We start from the raw sequence: 25,218 nt of genomic DNA, 5'->3' as shown, positions 1-25,218 counted from the left end.
CTGCAACCCAACATAATTAGAATCTTGTAAATACAAATAAATAGTAGTTGGAACTATAAATAACTCGATGTTATTTGCTATCACCAAAATTGAGATATTTTTAATCTAACATTATTAATATTTTATTCCTTTAAATAGGATAGGAAGTTTAAAACAACAATATTTTAGGTAGCTTTCACCATTCACATCAATTTTTTCAAGGGACGTGCAATCAAACTTTAGTTAAAGCTTTTATTGTCTTTTAGGAAGACTAAAATGAAGAAAGAAGGGAACTGAGAAATTATATGTTAAAACAATTTTTTCCATACGAAATAATAATAACTCGAAAATATAAATTAAGAGAATTGGTTTACCTCTAAGTGTTCATGATATAGAGAATCGAGAGAAAAAAAATTGATGAATATATTAGGGAATTTTATTGTAAAGGGTTCATATGGAAATAATATCACTATGTTTGAAAAAAAGTAAGATCTATTATTTGAGGGGACTGAATTTTTTTAAGTTCCAGTCAAGCTCCCAAAAACAAACAGATAAAATCAAAATGTGAAAACTTTGTACAGTAAAACTCATTATAGGAAAAGTTAGTAAACCAATAATGTTAATTTCTGTTATGCTCAAGTATTATATATATAGTGTGTGTGTGTGTGTCTATACATACATATATATATATATATATATATATATATATATTCTCAATTTTATTTTATGAAATCTTTTGATAATAAATATTATCATTTATTTTTTAACAATAAAATAAAATTAATGACAAAATATATTTAATAATAAGAATAATGATATAATTACAATAAATAAAAAATTATAATAAATATTTAAGAATTATAAATAATACTACAAATAAATAACATCTAATGATAATAAGTACCATTTAATAATACTCATAAGAATAATAATACTCATAATCAGGGGCGGATTTATATTAGGACTCACGAGGGCCACGGCCTCCCCAAAATTTTTAAATTTTTTTAATTGAATTAATTTTTGAAAAATTAATAATACTCTTGCCTTGCCATGGAGATACATGCTTTTTAATTTATTATGGTCGATCATTTATATATATATGGCAAGGCAAGAGTTTCTGTACTTGTAAACCCAGGTTCGAATCTTAGCTTTTTTTTTCCTTTTTCTAATAATTGATTTATTTTAAATTTTTTTTAATACTTTATTACTTTTAAATTTATCATCTATGAAAAGTCTTTTCTACTATCAAGGGTTGAGTCTGCCGACTCTTCCAATTTCTACCGTTACTATTACAGAACTCAACTATGAATATCGTCAAAGCTAGGATTCGGAGCAAAATAGATGATGATTTTCTCTCGGATGTATTGATAATATTTACTGAAACAGAAATTGCTTAAAATATTTGTATAAATGCTATTATTGAAGGAACGTCGAATTTCTTTTAATTATAAATTTTCTTTTAAAACATATTGTTTATGTTTAGTTGAATATGACCGATGAAATTTTTGCCTTTTCTCTTTTAATGTCCATATTTTATAAGCGACCTCCACAGAGTATAAATTCTAAATCCGCCCCTGCTCATAATAACAATAACAATGATAACAACACCGATAATAAGAAATGGAATATTATTAATAATTAATTCAACAACAATAAAATAAATATTAATATTGAATCATAGTTAAATAAATAAAATAATAATTATAGTAATAATAGAATATTATTAATAATATTAATATTTTTTATAAAATAATAATAATTGTATGATAACAATAAATATAACAATAATAATTAATATTTAATAAAAATTATAAGTATAATAACAATAAATAATAATAATGATGCTAGTAATAGCAAATAATTTTAGAATAATTATTATTTAAATATTTTAATTATATTATGAATTGTTTATAAAAAATAATTGTAATTTATTTATCTTTTATTTTTGTGATATTCATCATAAGAATAAAATAGACTTATCATTTGATTCATATCTTTATTTCATTCTACCATATCAAGTGAGTGCATCCAAAAATCTATATTTATTCTTACATACATGAAGGGTTTCTAATTTTTAATTGACCCGAACATGAAGATATAAATATAGACCACCAAATACATTTTTATTCACAAGTGTAGCATCATACTCTGTCTCGCGAAAATTTTTTATTTCTTGTTTGATTATTTACTTTCATGAAAATTAAATATCAGTCATATCTTTTATACAAAAAATTGCATTTTATATTTTATATATTTACTTATTTGCGATTTTGGTTATTTTGTCAAAATTCATGGGAAAAACTTATGTGAAACGGTCTCACGGGTCGTAGTTTGTGAAACGGATATCTTATTTGGTTCATCCATGAAAAAGTATTACTTTTTATGCTAAGAGTATTACTTTTTATTGTGAATATCGGTAGGATTGACCCGTCTCACAAATAAATATTCGTGAGACCGTCTCACAAGATACCTACTCAAATTCATTTTAATATGTTATCTTTGTTTTTTTATTAAACAATAGTATGTGTAAAATAGTTTATACTCAAAAATGATTTTATTACAATTTAACCCGGTCCACTTTCGTAGTTATCTCAATACAAATGAAAGGTCGATCTTCGAAAAAATTACAAACTTTTTGGGAGTTCATAATCTAGAAAAGATGTTTGCTAAAAAAATATAAAAGACATTATAAGATGTTTAAATATGTTGTTTAATAGTTTATATGTGGTTTGAAAAGAGTTGGATCACTCAAAGTTATTTTTTAAAAGAGCTTATTTAGTATTTTCTAAAACTTATAATAAGATAACATCCCAAAATTCAATGAAGGAGATCTCAATTTATGTCCAAAAATATTTTTTCATATCAGATACAAAGACATTCTTATTCAGGACACTAGCATTACATATATGATATCATCCTTAAACTTTCACAAAAGAGCTTAGTTCCCTGAAATGCTTCCAAGGCATGTCCCAGACCACAGCCTCGTAGTTTCCCGGCGCATTGCCGGCAGCCTTATCATTCGCGATGATGACCAATCTGTAATTCATACCTTCAACTACTTGGGTTTCACCCTTCACCGCCTTTACAAACTCCAACTGCACGTTAGCCTTCTTGTTGTGCTCCGACACCGCGAATCTAGCAATTTCCAACACCTCTGGCACGTTAACGTTCGGAATCGGCTGCCAGTTGCCAACGATGGTACTAGGCGAAATGGCCAAGGCTTGGTAATAAAATGAAGCCACCAATATCAAGAGGATCACATAGAGAAGAGGGCAAGATTTGAGTTGCATATTTTATTTTGCTGTGAAGAATGCTTTGTGTTAGTTTCTTTCTTCTTTGTGCGGAAATAGGCAGCGATGCTGTGTGATTTATATAGCACTGCAACTACTTTGCAATTGTGTCATTTGACATATTTGCCCTCAGCTTTTTGGTTGGTTGACTTACTTTCTACTCCAGATGTATGTAATATATATACTTTAAGATTACAATAATATTGTCATTATGTATACACTTTTTGGGAACTATTTTTATATAAGTGAGTCAATAATTATTTATTATAATATTAGCATATCGATACAATTTATGTGTAAAATAATAGATAAAATTTAAATTTATATACTTTAATTCAAAATTTTATTTTTTATAATATAAACTTAATTTGAAAAAACTATTAATGAAAAGTATATATTAGAAAGAAATAAAATAAAATTAAAATGGTAGATTATTTTAAATAATTATTAATCTTACTATTTCAAAATAGGGATGCAAATTCAAAATGAGAGTATCTTAAGTAAAAACAACAAGGCTTCACCAAGCACGTCAAATTTTTTTGCACATACATTATATGTATAATGGAAAATTATATTTTCAAAAAAAAAAGGATAAATTATATTTTTGGTCATATAACTTGAATTTTTTTCATATTCAATTATGTTATCCGTAAATTCATATTTGTAATCCTCTAGCTTACACATATTTTTCAATTTTAATCATTTTTCTTCAGAATGATGACGTTAGATCATACATGTCTACTATGTACCATCGTCACGTCATTAATTTTCGATGACATATTCAGGTGACATGTCATACAATTAAAAATAAATAAAATCGAAAAATGTGTAAATTTGTGTCCGAGTTGATAGAGCATGTGAGTGCTTAACCAATAGTCAGGAGTTCGATTCTCACTACCAATACCTTCTCGGACGAGCTTGTCAGACAAAGCTTTCCCGGTATGGTTTATCTGGCTAACGTGATTTGCATATTGTTGCGCTAGTGCGGGGTTTTTTCAGTATTTATCGAAAGATAGCGGCTGCAGGTTCCCACATCATATAAAAAAAACTTTATCACTATCCACACCATTTTTTAAGGGATATGCAGTCAATTTTAGTTAAAGCTTCTATTGTCTTTTAGGAAGATTATAATGAAGGAAAGTGAGGAACTGAAAAAGTATGACTTCTGTTTGAATAAGTACTTTAAAACATTTTTACTATTTTATAAGTGAAAAAAACTTAAATTATGTATTTGTATAAGATAGTAAAACGTTTTTGAAAACTATTTTTAAAAAAGTCTTATCAAATTATAGTATTTAAATGACAATTGAAAGGTGTTTTTTGTGTTTTTATAATAAAAAACGCTGGTTAAAGATAATTAAAATATTTTTATTAAATTGTTGTCAAACACCTTTACGATTATTTTAACTTTAAAATCGTTTTTTAAAATAATTGTCCAAAAACCTTTTCAATTCTAAAAATGTTTTTGTAGAATATTTGTCTTAGCACATATTTATTTAAAAACAATTTTTAAAATATTTTTATTTTTTTTATAAAAAGTACTTTTATAAAAATATTTTATAAATACTTATCCAAACAAAGTCTATATATTTGTTAGAGGTTTTCATAAATACAGAAGTCATGATGGAAGAATTCGAATTAGGACAAGTGTTGAAGATTACATTTTAAAAAATATATATGAATTTTTTAAATATATTTACAATATCCACCGACCATTGTTGTGAAAACCCGAAATTTCAGCATTCCAGCAGAAGTTAATATTTCTAGCAGCTAGCAATATTCAGTAGCAAAGGAAAATTCCAGCAGAAGCTAACAATTCCAGCATTAACTAATATTTCAGAAGTTGATATTTTCCCATGGATAGAATCCAGCAGCAGAAAAACGAGATTCCAGCAGACAGTTACTAATTCAACTCATGACTTGTAACTGAAGCATTTAAAATGGAATAAAGGCTGTTAAATGCAGATTATGGCTATTAATAGGGAGTCTAACAGTCAGATTTTGGCCTATAAATAACACTATCAAGTCTCTGAATTAGAGTTACACAAATCTTGAGATTATTACTTAAATTTTCGAGAGTGCCTTGTTCGAGCTGTAAAATCCAGTAGCGAGAGCAACCAGATTTCCAGTAGACTTCAACCGAAACTCTAGCAAATTACTGTAAGTGGGCTTATATATTAATATCTTGAAATCAGTTTGATAATTCGGTTTTAAAGCACAATTTCTATATGTTTGATTTCCGATATATGATTTTGAAGCACTGAAACTCCCTAGTGAAGGTAGTAATATATATTCTGAACATTTCTGAATTCTGATTCTTACTCTGGCATCACCCCTTAGAAGAGAGAACATATAGGGGACTGATATCAGTTTTGCCATGAAATTCACTAATGTGCTCAGTGCTTACTAATTCTGATTTCTGTTCTGAAACCTGTGATTTCTGAATTCTGATTTCTCTGATGAAAATACGAGTTTTCTGTATATTATTGTATTACTGTTTCTGTTGAAAATGATTTCGAAAACTGAGAGTTATTCCCGCCCCAGCTTACTGAGTGGCAACCATATCACTCACCCACCAAACCCATCTCAGATAAGAACGAGGAAGAAAAGTTAGAAGAAGAAGAGCAGATTCAATTCTGAGGCAGGTGAAGAAAGCCGTTGCTTATCAGTTCTAATTTATGTTTATTCCGCTGCATCTGTTAAGATACTGTTATATTTGGTTTTACATTCCGCTGTAAACATTTGGCAGTGAGTTTGTATCAGACATTGAAATATTCAGTATTTATGAATAAAAAGACTGGTTTCTGAATTCTGTACTTCTGAGGCTTGTCGTTTTTGAATGTAAATTTGAGAACAACGCCTGTATCAACCAACCCCCGTCCCGGGGCGTGACATTGAAGTGGTATCAGAGCAAACCAGGTTTCATAATCTGGGGAGGAGGAACTAGAAATAATAAGTTCTGATAGAATTCTGAAAAAATAGTCCTGGTGATAAACTACTGTTATAGACTACTGAAAAGATAGACTAACTACGTACAATTTGGAAAATCAGTAAGGGAAACAAATCAGAATGCAGTAGAGCTCTGAGTGTTTCAGCATCATGTCTGAAAAAAAAATCAGTAGGCCAAAAATCAGTAGACCGGAACCAGCAGATAACAGAAAAACCAATAGACCATAATCAGTAGATCGAAAAATAGTAATATCAAATCAGTAGTCTGAAAGCAGAACCAGTAGATGGAAACCAGTAGATCTGAAGAAGACTGGGTCAGTAGACTCGGAATGCAGCAGACTGGTTCTAACAGTGCTGGAAAGCAGCAGACACTGGAAAAGCAGCAGACTGATTGCAGAAGCATCAGAATTGCAGTAGACAGTGAATTCCAGCAAGCGCATGCAATAGAACTTGCAAATGGCATGGAAGTTGAGGTGTTTTTCGTGCAAACTTCAAACGGCCATAACTTTTGATCCAGGAGGAATTTTTACTGTTAAAAGTATGCGTTGGAAAGCTCTCGACGAGGAGAACCTAACATAGAAATAAACTTTCATTCTAGCACCGCTGACGAACCCCAAAATCCTTCGTTTAGATAGTGATATCATCATTTACGTGAAATTTTCCAGATTTTTGAAACTTTGAGAAATTTTCATTTCCAAACGGCTCAGTATTTTTGCAATAAATTTGGTACACTTCATGATCTTGATGTGAAGAATTTTTAGTAAAATTTTCACTCCTTTCTGAGACCGAAAAATTTTTTAGCTATTTTCTTCTACTAAATGTTATAGGCTTACTGATTCTGTTCATTCCAGTAATGGTATATAGTTCGACTTGTACTCTTGATATCATTTATGAACCTTCACTCTCATATTTTGGATGTAGGATATGGCTAACCAGAGTAGCTACATTAAGAGCTTAGAGAAGAAGCTAGAGAAACTAAAAGAACATAACTACTGCCTAGAGCTAGACAAAGATGAATTAGTGCGTCGAGCAGAACACTTAAGAGGTGATGTTCAACGTTATGCTCATTATCTGCATGAGGCAGAAGAGAAGAATAGGAGAACTCAAGAAGAGTTCGAAACCTCCCAAGAGACTGTTGCAGAGTTCATCGAGTTACGTGATACATTAGTTGAGAAGATCCAAATACTTAAGGATCAAAATCACCAACTCGTGCACTAGCATAATTAGTATAGTGAACAGACTGATGCTCAGATTCAAGAGTTGCAGGACACTGTTGAAGTTCTTAGCGACCAGAATACAGTTCTGCATGATCATATTGAACATCTAGAAGCAGTAATAGCCAACCATGAAGACGAACCTGAGGAGGATCCCGAAGAAGATGAAGAAGTCGAAGAGGATCCTATGGATTTGGTAAAGGGAGAAGTGATAGATTAGACATTTAGTAGTAGCTTTTTGTAATAGCACTTGTTCTATTTACATTTTGTTAGCATTTTCAAAGGTTATTTGTAATTGCACTTTCTTGGGAAATCAATAAAAATTTATTTTTATCCATTGGTTTTATATTTAATTTTTGGAGCAATTACTCAATCATTTTTCTTCCTTTGTTTAGTCTCTATTCTGCCATCAACCTTAGAACTTTCATCATTGTAGGAAATGGACGGAAGACCAGTTAGAAACAATCGCAATCCTCATTACAATAACCGCAATGATGAAGATGCACAACAACAACCACCAACAATTGGCCTCAGTCAGGTGGACTTGATGGCTATAGCCATGATTGTGGCAACCACGCTACAAGGATTAGTGAACCCTAATGCTAATCAGCCACCGCCACCACCTCCAGCTCAGAATGGGACGAAACAGTACTACGAGGCTCTCCGAAGAGCAAGAGTCCCAAACTTTGATGGAAGCTCGGATCCTGAGGTCGGACAAAATTGGATGAAAGAGATGGAGAATCATCTTCGACTACTTGGGGTTCCACAAGGGATCAAGGTAGATGTGATTACACCTTTTCTTGTGGATAAAACAGCTAAATGGTGGGAAGGAGTCTCACCAACTATGGTAAGGACAGGACCTATCACTTGGCAAAGGTTCCGAGAGGCATTTTTGAAGCAGTACTTCCCGACAGCAGTTCGAGTGCAGAAACTGTCAAAATTTGAAAGCTTGGTTCAAGAACCAAACATGACAGTGGTGGAGTATTCGTCCAAGTTCCACTCATTGGGAACTTACTCCCCAACCATCATGCATTGCTTCAAGAAGGGATTGAACAGTCGTATTCAATCTGCCCTTGTCGTTATCGAGCCCAATAGTTTTGATGAATTGATGGGAGCCGCCATCAGGGCTGAGAATGATATCAAGAGGCGTGAAGGCGAGAACAAACTCAAACGTCCTCAGTCAAGCCAGTACCAATCGGGCCAGCAATTCAAGAGGCCTAGGTTTTCAAGCAATCAATTCATCAGTGTTCCAGCTAAAGGAACCACGTCTTTTCAATCAAGCAAAGAGGGAGCCAAGTGCCAAACTTGTGGATTCGCTCACACTGGTGAATGTCGTAGGAATTCTGGAGCTTGTTTCTGTTGCGGAAAGATGGACCATCACATTGCTCAATGCCCTCTTTCAGATCCAAAGAATGGTCCAGCAGGAGGAACAACTCCAAACAAGCCTAAGAAAAACAAGACAAATGCTCGAGTTTATGCTCTTACTCAAGAAGAAGCTGACAACTCAAATGATGTCGTAGCAGGTACCATTATAATCAATGATATGCCTACGTATGTGTTATTTGATTGTGGTGCTACACATTCATTCATGTCTAAGAGATTTTCCAAGAAGTTAGGATCTAAGCCTGATAACTTAGAAGAACCATATAGAGTAGCAACTCCTGCAAACCGAATTTTAGAAACTCGCACTCTATACCGGGATATTGATGTTCTCATATATAATCAGAATTTCAAGGCAAACCTGATTCAACTAAACATGGTGGAATTCAACTTAATTCTTGGAAAGGATGGGTTAGCCAAGAATCATGCTTTAGTAGACTGTCATGGAAAGACGGTAACCATCCAAGCTCTACACCAAGAGAAACTTTTATTCATGGTAAGACAAAAGAACTAAAGACTCTTCTTTCTGCTTCTCAAACTTGGAAAGCCATGAAAAGTGAAGAAGAAGTTTACCTAGCTATGTTAAGCGAGGTAAAGAAAGAAACCACACTTACGCTAGAAGAGATTCCGGTAGTACAAGAGTTTTCGGATGTATTTCCTGAAGAACTCCCTGGCGAACTTCCCGACCGCGAAGTGGAATTTGAGATTAATTTAGTGCTCAATGCTACACCAATCTCAAAAGCACCATACCGAATGGCTCCAGCAGAGTTGAAAGAACTCAAAGAGCAACTTCAAGAATTGTTGGGTAAAAAGCAAATCCGACCAAGCGCATCTCCGTGGGGAGCTCCTGTCCTATTTGTAAAGAAGAAGGACAGAAGCATGAGGATGGAATAAGATCACAATCAAGAATAAATACCCACTTCCAAGGATAGATGACTTGTTTGACCAAATCAAAGGAGTTACGGTCTTTTCCAAGCTCGGCTTAAGGTCAGGCTACCACCAACTGAAGGTCAAAACAGACGATATTCCGAAGACAGCCTTCAGAACAAGATATGGACACTATAAATTCATGGTAATGCCATTCGGGGTAACCAATGCTCCAGCAGTATTCATGGATCTCATGAATACGGTGTTCAAAACCATTTTTTTACAAGTTTGTTGTGGTATTCATCGACGACATTTTAGTGTATTCGTCAAGTGAAGAAGACCACAAAGAACATCTTCGTCTCACCCGCCAGACGCTGAGAGAAAAGGAACTGTACGCCAAGTTCAAGAAATGCGAATTTTGGCTAGAGAGCGTCACATTCTTGGGACACATAATATCAGCAGCAGGAGTATCTGTGGACCCTAAGAAAGTAGAGGCAATCTCAGATTGGCCTAGACCAAAGAATGTGACAGAAATTCAAAGCTTCTTGGGATTAGCAGGCTATTACCGAAAATTTGTTGAAGGATTCTCTTCAATAGCCATACCCCTCACCAAGCTCACACAGAAGAACTCTAAGTTTCAATGGAGTGAAAAATGTGAGCAAAGCTTCGAGACTTTGAAGAAGAAGCATACCTCCACTCCGGTGTTGGTATTGCCAACTGAAGGTAAAGACTTCACCATCTACAGTGATGCATCTAAAGGAGGTTTAGGATGTGTACTCATGCAAGAGGGAAGGGTGATTGCATACGCATCAAGGTAGTTGAAACCGTATGAACAAATTACCCAACGCACGACCTCAAACTAGCTGCAGTGGTATTAGCACTAAAAATTTGGAGACATTATCTTTATGAAGCCAAATGCGAGATTTTCACCGATCATCAAAGTCTCAAGTATTTGTTCACATCAAAAAGAACTAACTATGAGACAAAGACGGTGGATTGAACTCATGAAGGATTACGACTTGACGATAAGCTATCATCCAGGTAGCAGATGCTTTAAGTCGAAAGAATATGAGTAAGGTGATCCTAACATCACTTTCAGCACAACCATGTCTTCGAGAGACAATCAAGATAAGTCAAGATAGAGATTCCGCTTTGGTGAAACTAAAAGAGCAAGTTAAAGAAGGAAAATCACCAGATTTCGAGACAGATAACAAAGAAATCTTGTGGATGAAAGGACGATTGTGCGTACTAGACATCGATAACCTTCGACAAGAAGTAATGTCTGAGGCACATAAGTCGAAATTTTCAGTCCATCCTGGCAGTACCAAGATGTACAGATATTTGAAGAAAAATTTTTGGTGGAGTGGAATGAAGAAAGACGTGTCAATGTTTGTTTCCAAGTGTCACGTGTACCAGCAAGTCAAGGCAGAGCACCAAAGACCTTGAGGACTTCTGCAACCTCTAGAGATTCCAGAATGGAAATGAGAACATATCTCCATGGACTTTGTTGTCGGGTTACCAAGGTCTAGACAAAGTCATGACGGCATCTGGGTAATCGTAGATAAACTCACGAAATCTGCGCATTTCTTACCTGTCCGCATGAACTATAATTTGGACAAGCTAGCCACACTGTACATGAATGAGATCGTACGACTACATGGAGTTCCAGCTAGCATACTATCAGACAGAGATCCGAGGTTTACATCCCGATTTTGGAAGAGCTTTCAACAAGCTATGGGGACCAAAATTTCTCTTAGCACGGCCTATCATCCTCAGACCGATGGCCAAACAGAGAGGACAATTCAAACTCTAGAAGATATGCTGAGAGCATGTGCTCTAGACTTCGGTGGTAATTGGAGCGAACATCTGCCCTTAATTAAGTTCGCGTACAATAATAGTTACCACAGCAGTATTGAGATGGCACCATATGAAGATCTGTATGGACGAAAGTGTCGATCACCACTGTATTGGGATGAGGTAGGAGAAAAGGCCATCGTTGGACCTGAAATGATCCAAGAAACAGTGGATAAAGTCTCTTTGTTCAAGAAGAGATAAAAAGAAGCCCAAGATCGATAGAAAAGCTGGGTTGATCAGAAGAGACGACCCGTGGAATTTGAAGTTTGAGAAAAGGCATATGTGAAAGTGTCACCCATGAAAGGTATAATCTAATTCAATAAGGCTGGGAAATTGAATCCTAGATACGTCGGACCCTTTGAAATTCTTGAGAAAGTGGGAACACTTGCTTATAGATTAGCACTTCCATCCGACATGTCAAGAATTCACAATGTATTCCACGTTTCGCAGCTGAGGAGATATATTTCCGATCCTAGTCATATTCTTGAAGCTGGACCACTGTTGGTTGAAGGAAATTTAAATGAAAGGCTAAAATATGAAGAGATTCCAATTCGAATTGTGGATAACAAAGACCAAGTACTGAGGAGATGAACTATTCCATATGTCAAAGTACAATGGTCCAACCACACAGAAAGAAAAGCTACTTGGGAGTTGGAAGAAAAGATGTGAGGACAATACCCTTATCTCTTTGAGGATCATGTATAGCCAAGTTTCGAGGACGAAACTTCTCATAAGGAGGAAGAGATGTGAGAACCCAAAATTCCAGCATTTCAGCAGCAATGCAAAACTCCAACAGAAGTTAATATTTCCAGCAGCTAGCAATATTCAGTAGCAAAGGAAAATTACAGCAGAAGCTAACAATTCCAGCATCAGCTAATATTTCAGAAGTTGATATTTTCCAGCAGATAGAATCCAGCAGGAGAAGAACGAGATTCCAGCAGACAATTACTAATTCAACTCATGACTTGTAACTGAAGCATTTAAAATGGAATAAAGGCTGTTAAATGCATATTATGGCCATTAATAGGGAGTCTAACAATCAGATTTTGGCCTATAAATAACACCCTCAAGTCTCTGAATTGGTGTTACACAAATCTTGAGATTATTACTTAAATTTTCGAGAGTTCGTTGTTCGAGCTGTAAATTCCAGTAGCGAGAGCAACCAGATTTCCAGCAGACTTCAACCGAAACTCTAGCAAATTACTGTAAGTGGGCTTATATATTAATATCTTGAAATCAGTTTGATAATTCTGTTTTAAAGCACAGTTTCTGTATGTTTGATTTCCGATATATGATTTTGAAGCACTGAAACTCCCTAGTGAACTAATGGTAGGAATATATATTCTGAACATTTCTGAATTTTGATTCTGATTCTGGCATCACCCCTTAGAGGAGAGAACATATAGGGGACTGATATCAGTTTAGCCATGAAATTCACTAACGTGCTCAATGCTTACTAATTCTGATTTCTGTTCTGAAACCTGTGATTTCTAAATTCTGATTTCTGTTCTGAAAATACGAGTTTTCCGTATATTATTGTATTATTGTTTCTGTTTAAAATGATTTCGAAAACTGGGAGTTATTCCCGCCCCTGATTACTGAGTGACAACCATATCACTCACCCACCAAACCCATCTCAGATAAGAACGAGGAAGAAAAGTTAGAAGAAGAAGAGCAGATTCAATTCTGGGGCAGGTGAAGAAGGCCATTGCTTATCAGTTCTAATTTATGTTTATTCCGCTGCATCTATTAAGATACTGTTATATTTGGTTTTACATTTCCGCTGTAAAACATTTGGCATTGAGTTTGTATCAGATATTGAAATATTCAGTATTTATGAATAAAAAGACTGGTTTCTGAATTCTGTACTTCTGAGGCTTCTTGTTTTTGAATGTAAATTTGAGAGCAACGCCGGTGTTAACCAACCCCCGTCCCGGGGCGTGACAATTGTAGACCTTATTTTGTAAAAATAATAATTTTCCAGATGAAAATAGTAATAAAATTAAAATATTAATTTAAAAAGTTGTTTTTGCCCCTAATTAGTGCTCATGACAGAAGGAATTGAGGAAAAAAAATTTAAAAATATTTTGCTTCTAGTTGAGGTACAATAGTTCTTTCTTGAAATGTTCAAAATGAACTGAGTATCAAAAAATTACAGTTCTAAATTTGAGTGGAATAAACTCAACATAACCCTCTAAAAAACCAATTAAACATTTTGTAAATGATTTGAAAATACAAGTTGAATGTATGAAAACAGTTTGGTTGAATCAAATACTTAGTATGAAACATTATGGTATTTCAAAGAACACATAAAATGCTTCAGCTATACATATCATTACAATGTATTTTTCTCAAATGTATCATCGCACATAAGGAAAAATTTCTCACTATGGTGATAACTCTATTTAGGCTCCCTTACATACTCCAGCCCTTCAATAAATGCTTCGAGGTATTTATTTTTGGGTTGAGTTGTTCTTCCTCATTCTCTCCTTTCATTTACTTGTGATATTATCTTCAAATATTTGTATTTATGGCCCCCAAGAATGATATGAACCTTTGAAATAGGAATATGATCGTTTATAAAGGTTCTATATGATTTCTGATATTGAAACAATCATATTCACGTTGCTGGACATATTTTGAGATCGAGCTAATTTTATTGTTGACCAGGTTGTTCCGGATCGAGCAGGTTGATCAGCTTGGTCTGCTGGCTATTCCACATCGGGCTGGTTGATCAACTTGTTTCGTTGGTTTGATCAACTCGGTTTGAGTTGAGCTGGTTCAAGTCGAGATGATTGTTTATCTTGATTCACTGATTTTCGAAGAAAGTGATGAACATAAATATTGTATAGTTTTATCTTAGCTTTCCATAGAATAAAAAATCACTCAATTTAGAGTTCTTATGAGATATAGATGCTCGGAATACTATATATACAAGCTGGAACTCTTTCTTATTCAATGCAAAATCAACAATTTCATCGTCATTTTCACCATCTTAAGAACCGATTTAGATTTCAACTTGTGAAGATGATTGTAAATCACTGTCTTAGCTTTGTAACGCATGCTGAATCGTTCCATTTAGATTAACAAGGTAGTCGCTGGTTTTTTCTGCTTCGTCCAGCTCGATCTTGCAACCACTATTTCACATATATAAACATCCGAATCGGTTGAGCTAATCAGAAGTTTGACTTGTAGCAATTTGAGTTTTTTGTTAAGTCGTGTTCGTTTCTTGTCATTTAAATTATCGAGCAATGAGATATCATCAAAAAATTTTTAGCTTCCCATAAACTAAGTTGTGATAAAATTATATTTCAGCGACTTATTACTTTCAACTTGACATCTACAAACTACACATTTAATGAATTATGTTAGCAACATAATAACAAGTTTCGTTATCATTATAATCAATATTTTTTAGCATTTATACAACCCAACACAACTAGAATCTTGTAAATACAAATAAATAGCAGTTGGAACTATAAATAACTCGATGTTATTTGCTATCACCAAAACTGAGATATTTTTAATTTAAAATTATTAATATTGTATTCCTTTAAATAGGATAGGAAGTTTAAAACAACAATATTTTAGGTAAAACAAAAAATGCTTTTACCATTCACATCAATTTTTTTAAGGGATGTGCAATCAAACTTTGTTTAAAGCTTTTATTGTCTTTTAGGAAGACTAAAATGAAGAAAGTGGGGAACTGAGAAATTATAATTTAAAACAATATTTCCGTACGAAATAATAATAACTCGAAAATATAAATTAAGAGAATTGGTTTACCTCTAAGTGTTCATGATATAGAGAAATGAGAAAAAAATTGATGAATATATTAGGGAATTTTAGTTGTAAAGGGTTTGTTGGTCCCACGTGCGGAATTTGAGATAATAAATCCGAAAATAAAGAACAAATGGACACCGAGATTTACGTGGAAAACTTCTAAAAATTATTAGGGTAAAAACCACGGGCAAGATGAAAAGAATTCCACTATAATATTTTGTGGTGTACAACTCACTCACTGTGTTTCCAAATAAAACACACACTCTCTTAATACAAGAGAACAAACACCTCACAAATATTATAGAACTAATGGGAGAAATAAGAAATCACAAGAAGAAGCTTGTGAATGGGATACATTGAAATGTCGAATGATGCATCTATTTATAGATGCATCATTCCAGTATGAACATCCGCAATTTTTGAAATTCAGCTGCGAAACGTGTTCAAATCAGATTCAAAGAAGGCTGTAACAAATTTCACATTAAATGCTGTCTCCAATTGGCCACCTTATTTGCTATGCTTTGCCGACATTTCTCCCACTTGGAGATTTGATTGAGAATCAACACATCTCCACACATCCTTTCAATCTTACCATTCCCTGCTGCTTACGTTTCTTCTAGGCCACTTAAGGATCTGCACCACTCTAACTTATCAGTGTTCACTGCTTGGTCAGAAAATCAGCTATGTTATCCTTTGTATGGATCTTTCTGCATATCCACGCTTCCTTCTTCTACTACTTCTAGCACAAAGTGAAATTAGATTCCAATGTGTTTAGTTCTGGAATGAAAGGCTGGATTTCTTGCGATGTGCAAGACACTATGACTGTCAGAAAACAAAGTAACATTCTCTTGTTTGTGTCTGATCTCCTCCAATAACCTTTTAATCCATATTGCTTCTTTGCAAGCTTGAGTAGATGCCATATATTCTGCTTCTGTCGAGATAACGCCACGACTATTTACATTTTAAAACCCAGCTTACTGCTCCCCCTGCAAGTGTAAACACATAGCCAGTAGTAGATTTCCTCTTGTCATGATCACCTGCATAATCTGAATCAACATAGCCCATGAGTGTAAAATCTGATCCTCCATAACATAATGCAGCATTCGAGGTACCCTTAATGTATCTAAGAATCCTCTTAACAGTGCTCCAATGATCTCATCCAGGATTCGCCATATACCGACTAACTGCTCCCACTGCTTGAGCAATGTCCGGTCTTGTACAGATCATGACGAACATCAAACTTCCCACTGCTGATGCATATGGTACTGGAGACATCTCCATCATCTCTACTTCACATCTAGGACACATCTCGGAGGATAACTTGAAGTTAACAGGAAGAGGGGGTCGAAATTGACTTACTATCTTGCATGTTGAAGCGTTGCAAGAATTTCTTCAAATAATTTTTTGAGAGAGCCAAATCTTTCTGTTACTTCTATCTCGGTGAACTTGCATCCCTAGAATCTTGTTTGCTGGCCCCAAGTCCTTCATATCAAATTCCCTAGCCAACTATGCCTTCAATCCTTGGACCCGATCTTTGCTGGGGCCTGCTACCAAACATGTCGTTCACATACAACAGCAAAAAGATATAATCATTACCAGACCTCTTGAAATATGTACAAGAAATCTGCACTCAGTCTGTTGTATCCAAGGCTCATGATATAGGAATCAAATCTCTTGTACCAACACATCGGCTGCCTGTTTGAAACCGTACAGAGATTTGTTCAACCTACAAACCAAGTTCTCTTTACCTTTTTTCCGCAAAACCTTCTAGCTGGAGCATATAGGTCGTTTTTACATCTAGCTGTTCTAGATGTAAGTCAAACACCGCACACAATGCCAACACTACTCCGACTGTTGTAAGCCGAACCACATGAGAAAATATTTCATTGAAGTCAATGCCTTCTTTCTGAGCATACCCTTTTACCACCAATCTAGCACGATACCGCTCCACTTGGTTATTGCCATCACGCTTTATCTTATAGACCCATCTGTTTCCATGGCTTTCCTCCCTTGTGGTAGTGTAACAAGATCCCAAGCTTTATTCTTGTCTAATGCCTCCAACTCTTCTTGCATTGCTATCATCCACAAAGATACATCCGAGCTTTGAGTAGCCTCGTGGAAACTCGATGGCTCACTATCCTCTGATAATAGAAAATATGCAATGTTGCTTTCACTGACATAATATGAAAGCCAACCTGGTGGTCTTCTGTCTCGAGTTGACTGCCTCACATTGGAAATCTCAGACTCAACATGTTCGTTTTCTTCGTGCTCTGGTACTTGCTTCACAAGAAACTTGACCTTCGTCCGTCTTATTTTCCACCTGAAAAATAGTAGTTTCTGAATTCGGTATGCCTTTGTCTCCCTTTACTTTATCTTCCTCGAAAATAACATCCTTGCTGATGACAATCTTGTGAATAGTAGGATCCCACAAGCGAAATCCCTTTACTCCATCAGCATAAACCCAAGAAGATACATTTTCTGGATTTCGAATCCAACTTCGATCTTTCTTGCTCATTGTACAGAACGTACACAGGACTTCCAATGTATGCAAATGAGAATAATATGTCGGCTTCCCGGTCCACATCTCCATCGGAGTCTTCATATCAATCGCCACTGAAGGAGAACGATTGATAATATAACAAGCGGTTTTGACTTGCCTCCGCCCAAAATGACTTGTCTAGACCCGCAGTCCTCAACATAGCTCTTGTTCTGTCCAACAAGGTTCTGTTCATCCGCTCCGCCACTCCATTCTGTTGAGGTGTGTAAGCCGTCGTGAATTGTCTTTTGATGCCCTCATGTTGAAAAAATGCATCAAACTCGTCACTGGTATATTCTCCTCCATTGTCAGTCCTCAAACACTTGATTTTCTTTTCAGAATCAAGTTCAACCCGCGCTTTGAAATATTGGAAGACATGGAAAACATCTGATTTATTTTTGGTTAGATACACCCAACATCTCCTAGAGAAATCATCAATGAACGAGACAAAGTATTTCGCTCTTCCTAGGGATACAACCGGTGCTTGCCAAACATCCGAATGAATCAGCTCCAACATGCTTTTGCTCCTGGCAATAGAAGTGCCAAACTTTAATCTGTGTTGTTTACTGGTAACTCAGTCCTCGCAAAAGGGTAGTGACACTTTTGTAAGTCCCGGTAGCAGCTTCCGTTTTGAGAGAATTTTCAAACCCTCGTTCTGACATATGCCCGAGCTTTCTATGCCATAACACTGTTAATTCTTCTCCTGAACAAATTGATGCAACAGCTAGTTCCGCCTTTTTGTGTTTCTATCCCAAAAGTACATACAGATTTGCAGCAACTTTTTCCTCCTTCATAACCACAAGCGTACCCCTCACAATTTTCATGATCTCGTTCTCGATACGGGTTTTGCACCCGATGTCATCCAATTGTCCCAAGGACAAAAGATTCTTCGTCAGTCCTTTCACATGTCGTACCTCCTGTATGGTGCGAATAGTGCCATTAAACATTTTAATTTTTATAGTACCGACCCCAGCGATTTCCAAAGCATGATCATTTCCCATGAATACAGATCCTCCTGAGACTGGTTCATAATGATCAAACCATTCTCTCCGAGATGTCATGTGCCACGTCGCTCCTGAATCCATAATCCATGTGTCACAAAATTTGTGTCTGCCTTCTGCAACTGTTATTGCTTCGCTGAATAATATTTCACCACTGCCTGAAGTACTGGCCACATTTCCCTGAGAACTCTTCTCGATACTCGTACACTCTTTCTTGAAGTGCCTTTACCGCCACATTTAAAGCAGTAAATATTTTTCTTCTTACTTCTCGACTTTGATCTACCTCGTCTTTGGCTCCCACTGGAGTCACGGTTCATAAATCTTCCTCTTATCATCGGTAAAGCCTATGCTTGCTTCGATGTTACCAACTTATCATCCTTATTCTTGCGCCGACTTTCTTCTCTGAGAACCGCAGTTAAGACATTATCGAATCTTAGAAAGCCCATAAGAATATTGTTTGTTATGTTGATGATAAGTTGATCATATGAATCTGGTAGACTTTGAAGTAGAAGCTCCGCACGTTCATTTTCCGCTATTTTATGCCCCATGGAAGTGAGTTGGGCAAATAGAGTATTTAGTATGTTGATATGGTCGGTCATCGATGAGGATTCCGTCATCCGAAGAGTATAAAGCCTTCTCTTTAGGAAAATCATGTTGTGTAGCGACTTGACCTCGTACATCTTTGTCAGAGTATCCCATGTAACTTTTGCTTTTTATCTCAGAGATACTTGACAATACTTCGTCTGCTATAGCCAAGTGTAAATTGGCAACATCATTATCATTCATCCCACTTCCACTTTCTATCCTCTGTAATCTCCAATAGCCGCCAAGCAATTCTCCTTTCTTAAAACTGCTTGTATCTTTATTTTCCACAGCATAAAATTGCTTCCGTTGAACTTTGCTATCTCGTACCTGCCCGCCATTATGTCTACAATAATTTAGTAGACTGAACAAAATAATCTCGCCTTAAATAAAAAATCTCAAAAAAATCTTTTCTGATGTGGAAGATCAGTCTAGCTGCAACCACAGAGCATATATTCAGAATTTTAAGAAATTTTAAAACCAAGGCTCTGATACCACTTGTTGATCCACGTGCGGAATTTTAGATAATAGAACCCGAAAATAAAGAATAAAATGGACACCGAGATTTACGTGGAAAACTCCTAAAAATTATTAGGGTAAAAACCACGGGCAAGATGAAAAGAATTCCACTATAATATTTTGTGGGTGTACAACTCACTCAGTGTGTTTCCAAAGAGAACACACACTTTTTAATACATGAGAACAAACACCTCAAAAATATTATAGAACTAATAGGAGAAATAAGAAATCACAAGAAGAAGCTTGTGAATGGATACATTGAAATGTCGAATGATGCATCTATTTATAGAAGAATAGATGCATCATTCCAGTATGAACATCCGCAATTTCTGAAATTCAGCTGCGAAACGTGTTCAAATCAGATTCAAAGAAGGCTGCAAACAAATTTCACATTAAATGATGTCTCCAATTGGCCACCTTATTTGACTATTCTTTGACGACAGGGTTCATATGGAAATAATATCGATATGTTGAAAAAAAGTAAGATCTATTATTTGAGGGGACTGAATTTTTTTAAGTTCCAGTCAAGATCCCAAAAACAAACAGATAAAATCAAAATGTGAAAATTTTGTACGTAAAACTCATATAGGAAAAGTTAGTAAACCAATAATGTTAATTTCTGTTATGCTCAAGTATTATATATCTATATATAGATATATATATAGTGTGTGTGTGCCTATAGTAAAACAATAATAATAATGATGATGCTAGTAATTGCAAATAATTTTAGAATAATTATTTTTTAATATTTTAAATATTATTGAGAGGGAGATTGTTGGGTGCAATAATTGTCTCTGCTTGGTAGAGCGATCGAATCATGGTGCTTGTACTGCTATGTGGTTTAAAAGATTTGAGTTGCACCATTACCACTAGCTGTGAGACCCATTTACTCTAATGACAATTAATGATCAAACAATAATGGTTTGACTTAAAACTGCAGCGGAAAAAGGTTTAAAATACTTTAAAACGGACCTCAAGGCCTAGAAAAATTTCGGCATGACCTCCCCGTAAATAGGATATCCCGAAAAACTCAAGCAGCAATTTATATCAAAATATACTCCAACTAGAGTCATTAAAACAAAACCGAAATTAAAACACCTATAGCCGCACTGGTCAGAACTAAACAGAAATTAAAATTTACCAAATACTCACCAGATAAACATCACAGAGTCACAGAGTCGACTCAGAACATCACAAAACAACCAAATACTACTACAGATACACGGGGCATCTCCCCGGCAAATAAACTACAATAAAAGACTGAAACAAACCCAAGACATACATATAGACTAACTGGGAGACTCCACTGAACAGAACCAAGCAATCAAACCTCAATCCCGAAGTCCACTGGCGGAACCTCGGCCTGATGCTACAAAACGACTCGGGAGATCTACCATGGTGCCCAATAGCAACCACAGTAACGCTCCCAGTAAACAACTGAGGTTAGGATTCTGGTATTAGTCTAACAATAACAACAATAACATAAATCATGCATAATCATATAATGAAATGTGATATGCAATGCATGAAAGGCTCAACGAATAACCGGTATAACAGGAGCCAACAAACGGTACGATAACAACTGGAATAATGCTCGAGCAACAACACAGGGGAGCTACATCGTCATGCAGCTAAACCGCCCTGCCAAGTATGCGAGGTATGCCAAACTGTGCTGGAATAACACCCCTTACTCGGCCTCCATACAGCTGATACGATATAACAGGATCGCACAACATAACGAACTAGATGACACAACCCCAGCGCTCACCTCAAAAGGCTGCACTAACCACGGGATTGTTCAATCACATCTACGGTCTCATGTGTATATGCCTATCAGTCACACAATGATCCAGAGATAAACAACAGTGCTAGATAACAACGGATATCAACAATGGCTAACAAGAACGATATGGCTCAACATGAATGTCATAACTGTATACCCGATGCTAAATGCCAATAATATGTAATAATAAACATAGATCACAACGAAGATTTAACAATTTACAACAGTCAACAAATCATAAATACGATCCATGTAACACAGAATGACAATTAAACATAATTTATATTTTACCGAGCTGTAACATACCTATACCACGAAAATGAACTTCAAGAATGATCAACTGAACTTTCTTAGCCTAAAATAATAAAATAAGCCGAATAATTCCACAACTCATCATTATTTACATTCCAACCATTATAAACTCGATAATCCTTAGATTAATTCCAATGATAACAACCATACTATAACATCTTTAAATATAACACAACAATTCGACATAATTAATAGGCTCGCCAAAATATACCTCGAAGATTTCCAATGACAGAACCTACAACAATTATCCAATAAATATGTCAATAAAACGCTATTCGAACGACGAAAACAAATTAAATCGAAATGGGTAAAAATCCAAATTTCGGCAGCCTACTATCACGCTTAGAAGCTGAAATTTCGGACTAGGAACTCACAAGGTCGAAGTTTACTCTAGCCGCTAGCGGTCTCGAGGCGATAACCCACCGGAAACTTGTCGGAGTTACTGTTCACGAGCTGAAAAATTCAGAAAACTAGCTGGAAAAATTCAGAAAGCGAGCTGGAGTTAAAGGGAAATCACAAGGCTTAGAACCCACTCCAACACACAACAAAATTCCAAGGAATTAAACTTAAATCTCACCTAAATCGAACCAATATCAGCAGCTACGAACATGCCTCGATTTGGGCTGAAACGAGCATCAAAAGTGGCGATTCATGGTTCAAAACGAAGCTACTGAAGTAAGGAAGAAAACCCCTCAAACCGTTTGAGATTTCGACGTCGGACGGTAAAGTTATGGCCTCTCAAATTTGAAGGTGCTGAAAGTGACGAAAATGGAGGTGGGTTACAGGAATGGGTTTGGGAAATTGGCTTCTTCCTCTTCTCTCTCAAGGATAAGTTGTGTGTATGTATATGTATATTTAGTTACTAAAAAAAATAGTAACACATGCCCAATTTTTGCATTTATTTGCTCTTGTGTGCTATTTCAATCTCTATATGTATTTTTATATCGTTTTAACTCCGATATTCTAAAATACATATTTTTAACACTCTTCTTGAATTTATTTGGCATAAATAATTATTTTAATTTACAACTCAATAATTATTCTAATTATGCCAAAATTACCGGATAATTAATTTCAGGACCTTACATTTCTCCACCCCTTAAAACAAATTTCGTCCTCGAAATTTTTGTTTATACACATACATCTTACACACGATACGAAACCAACAATACATTACTAAGAATCAATAAGATATGGATAAGATGATCTCATTCTCTTCTGTTTCCCACGTTGATTCTTCTACCCCATGCCTCCAACCATTGAACACGTACAAGTGGTATAACTTTATTGCGTAAAACTTTATCTTTATGATCCAAGATACAAAAGGATACTCAGTATATGATAGAGACGGATCAAGTTCAACCTCATCAGGCTGAATCACATGAGACGGATCGGGCTCATACTTACGCAACATAGAAACATGGAAAACATCGTGGATGCCAGACAATGATTGGGGCAAATCCAAACGATAAGCGCAAGTCCCAATACGCTCAACAATCTCGTAGGGACCAACGAAACGAGGTGACAACTTACCCCTCATGCCAAACAAACAACACCTCTAAACGGAGAGATCCTCAGAAACACAAAATCTCCAACTTGAAATTCTAGAGGTCGACGACGTCTGTTAGCATAACTAGCTTGACGATCTTGGGCAGCTTTCATTCTCTGACGAATCAACTGGACTTTATCATGCATTTCCTGAACAATGTCAGGTCCAGTCAACTGCTTCTCACCAAATTCATCCCAACAAAGAGGTGATCGACACCGTCTGCCGTACAAAGCTTCAAAAGGAGCCATACCAATAGTCACCTGGAAACTGTTGTTATAGGAAAATTCTACTAGTGGTAAAGCTTCCTGCCAACTGTCTTTAAAATCCATGACCGCTGCTCGAAGCAGATCCTCGAGTGTCTGGATTGTACGCTCTGTCTGACCATCTGTCTGAGGATGGTGCGCAGTACTCATCGCAAGTCGTGTACCCATTTCTTTTTGGAAACTAGTCCAAAACTTTGATGTGAATCTAGGGTCACGATCTGAGACTATTGCAACTGAACTCCATGAAGTCTCACAACATTTTCAATATACAGACGATCCATTTTCTTGTACGAATACGTCTTCTCATACGGAATAAAGTGTGCCGACTTAGATAATCTATCAACAATCACCCAAATGGCATCGAAATGACGAGAAGTACGTGGCAAATGCGTGACAAAATCCATAGCCACGTGCTCCCAGTTCCATTGAGGAACCTCAAGACTATGCAGTAATCCTCCAGGTCTCATTCGTTCTGATTTGACTTGCTGACAGATCATACAACGAGACACAAACTCAGCCACATCCTTTTTCATATTCTTCCACCAAAACTGAGGCCGTAGAATATGATACATTTTACTCCCTCCTGGGTGGATACTATATCGAGTACAATGAGCTTCTTTAAGGATGGATGTACGCAATTCAGGAATATATGGGACAACCAATCTACCATTCAATCGAAGAGAATCATCTGAGTGAATTGAGAAACCAGATTGGTGTCCTTGAGATACTAACTCATAAGATTTCAGAACTTGATCATCAGTTTCTGAGCTGATTTTACAATTTGAATCAACTCTGGCTCAACAGAAATCTGAGATACACAAACAGCATTACATTGGATTTGAAAATCCAACACAGAAGTGCAAATATCTCTCGTAACTTAGAAACATGAATCGAGGATAAATTAATATCAACAACCTTAGGACTCAAAGCATCGGCAATGACATTCACTTTTCCCGGATGATACTGGATCTCACAATCATAATCTTTCAAAAGATCCATCCAACGTCTCTGTCTCATATTCAGATCTGACTGAGAGAACAAATACTTCAAGCTTTTGTGATCAGAATAAATTACAAATTGCTCCCAAAAAATAATGTCTCCAAATCTTGAGAGCAAAAACAATAGCAGCCAACTCCAAGTCATGAACAGGATACTTAGACTCATGCGGTTTCAACTGACGATAACCAAATGCCACAACTCTGCCATGCTGCATCAGTGAATAAACAAGAATATCATCGATGAATACAATCACAAAACGATCGAGATATTTACGAAATACTCGATTCATCAAGTCCATAAACACATCAGGAGCATTGGTCAAACCAAAAGGCATAACCAAAAATTCAAAGTGTCCGTT

The 25,218-nt window shown here is 35.7% G+C and overlaps 1 protein-coding gene and 1 long non-coding RNA gene across 4 annotated transcripts in view; both read right to left on the bottom strand.

The window, feature by feature from the left end:
* Nucleotides 1-22,860, bottom strand: part of LOC142554237 (uncharacterized) — a 37,600-nt gene extending 14,740 nt beyond the window's left edge. Inside the window, exons 1-2 of one of the 3 annotated variants that reach the window (XR_012822149.1) lie at nucleotides 22,627-22,860; nucleotides 22,285-22,523 (exon numbers count right to left, since the gene is read on the bottom strand). This is a non-coding gene — a long non-coding RNA (uncharacterized LOC142554237). The remainder of the gene's footprint in view (nucleotides 1-22,284; nucleotides 22,524-22,626) is intronic. The other 2 variants (XR_012822151.1, XR_012822150.1) reach the window with 2 other exon arrangements.
* Nucleotides 22,861-23,232: 372 nt separating this feature from the next.
* LOC142554805 (uncharacterized) lies at nucleotides 23,233-23,589 on the bottom strand. The gene has a single exon (XM_075665483.1). The coding sequence runs from the start codon at nucleotides 23,587-23,589 to the stop codon at nucleotides 23,233-23,235; it is 357 nt and encodes a 118-aa protein (XP_075521598.1).
* Nucleotides 23,590-25,218: the final 1,629 nt, after the last annotated feature.

This window comes from Primulina tabacum, chromosome 8 (genome assembly GCF_025594145.1).
Source record: "Primulina tabacum isolate GXHZ01 chromosome 8, ASM2559414v2, whole genome shotgun sequence".
NCBI lineage: Eukaryota > Viridiplantae > Streptophyta > Magnoliopsida > Lamiales > Gesneriaceae > Primulina > Primulina tabacum.
This window is presented reverse-complemented; position numbering and strand designations above follow the sequence as displayed.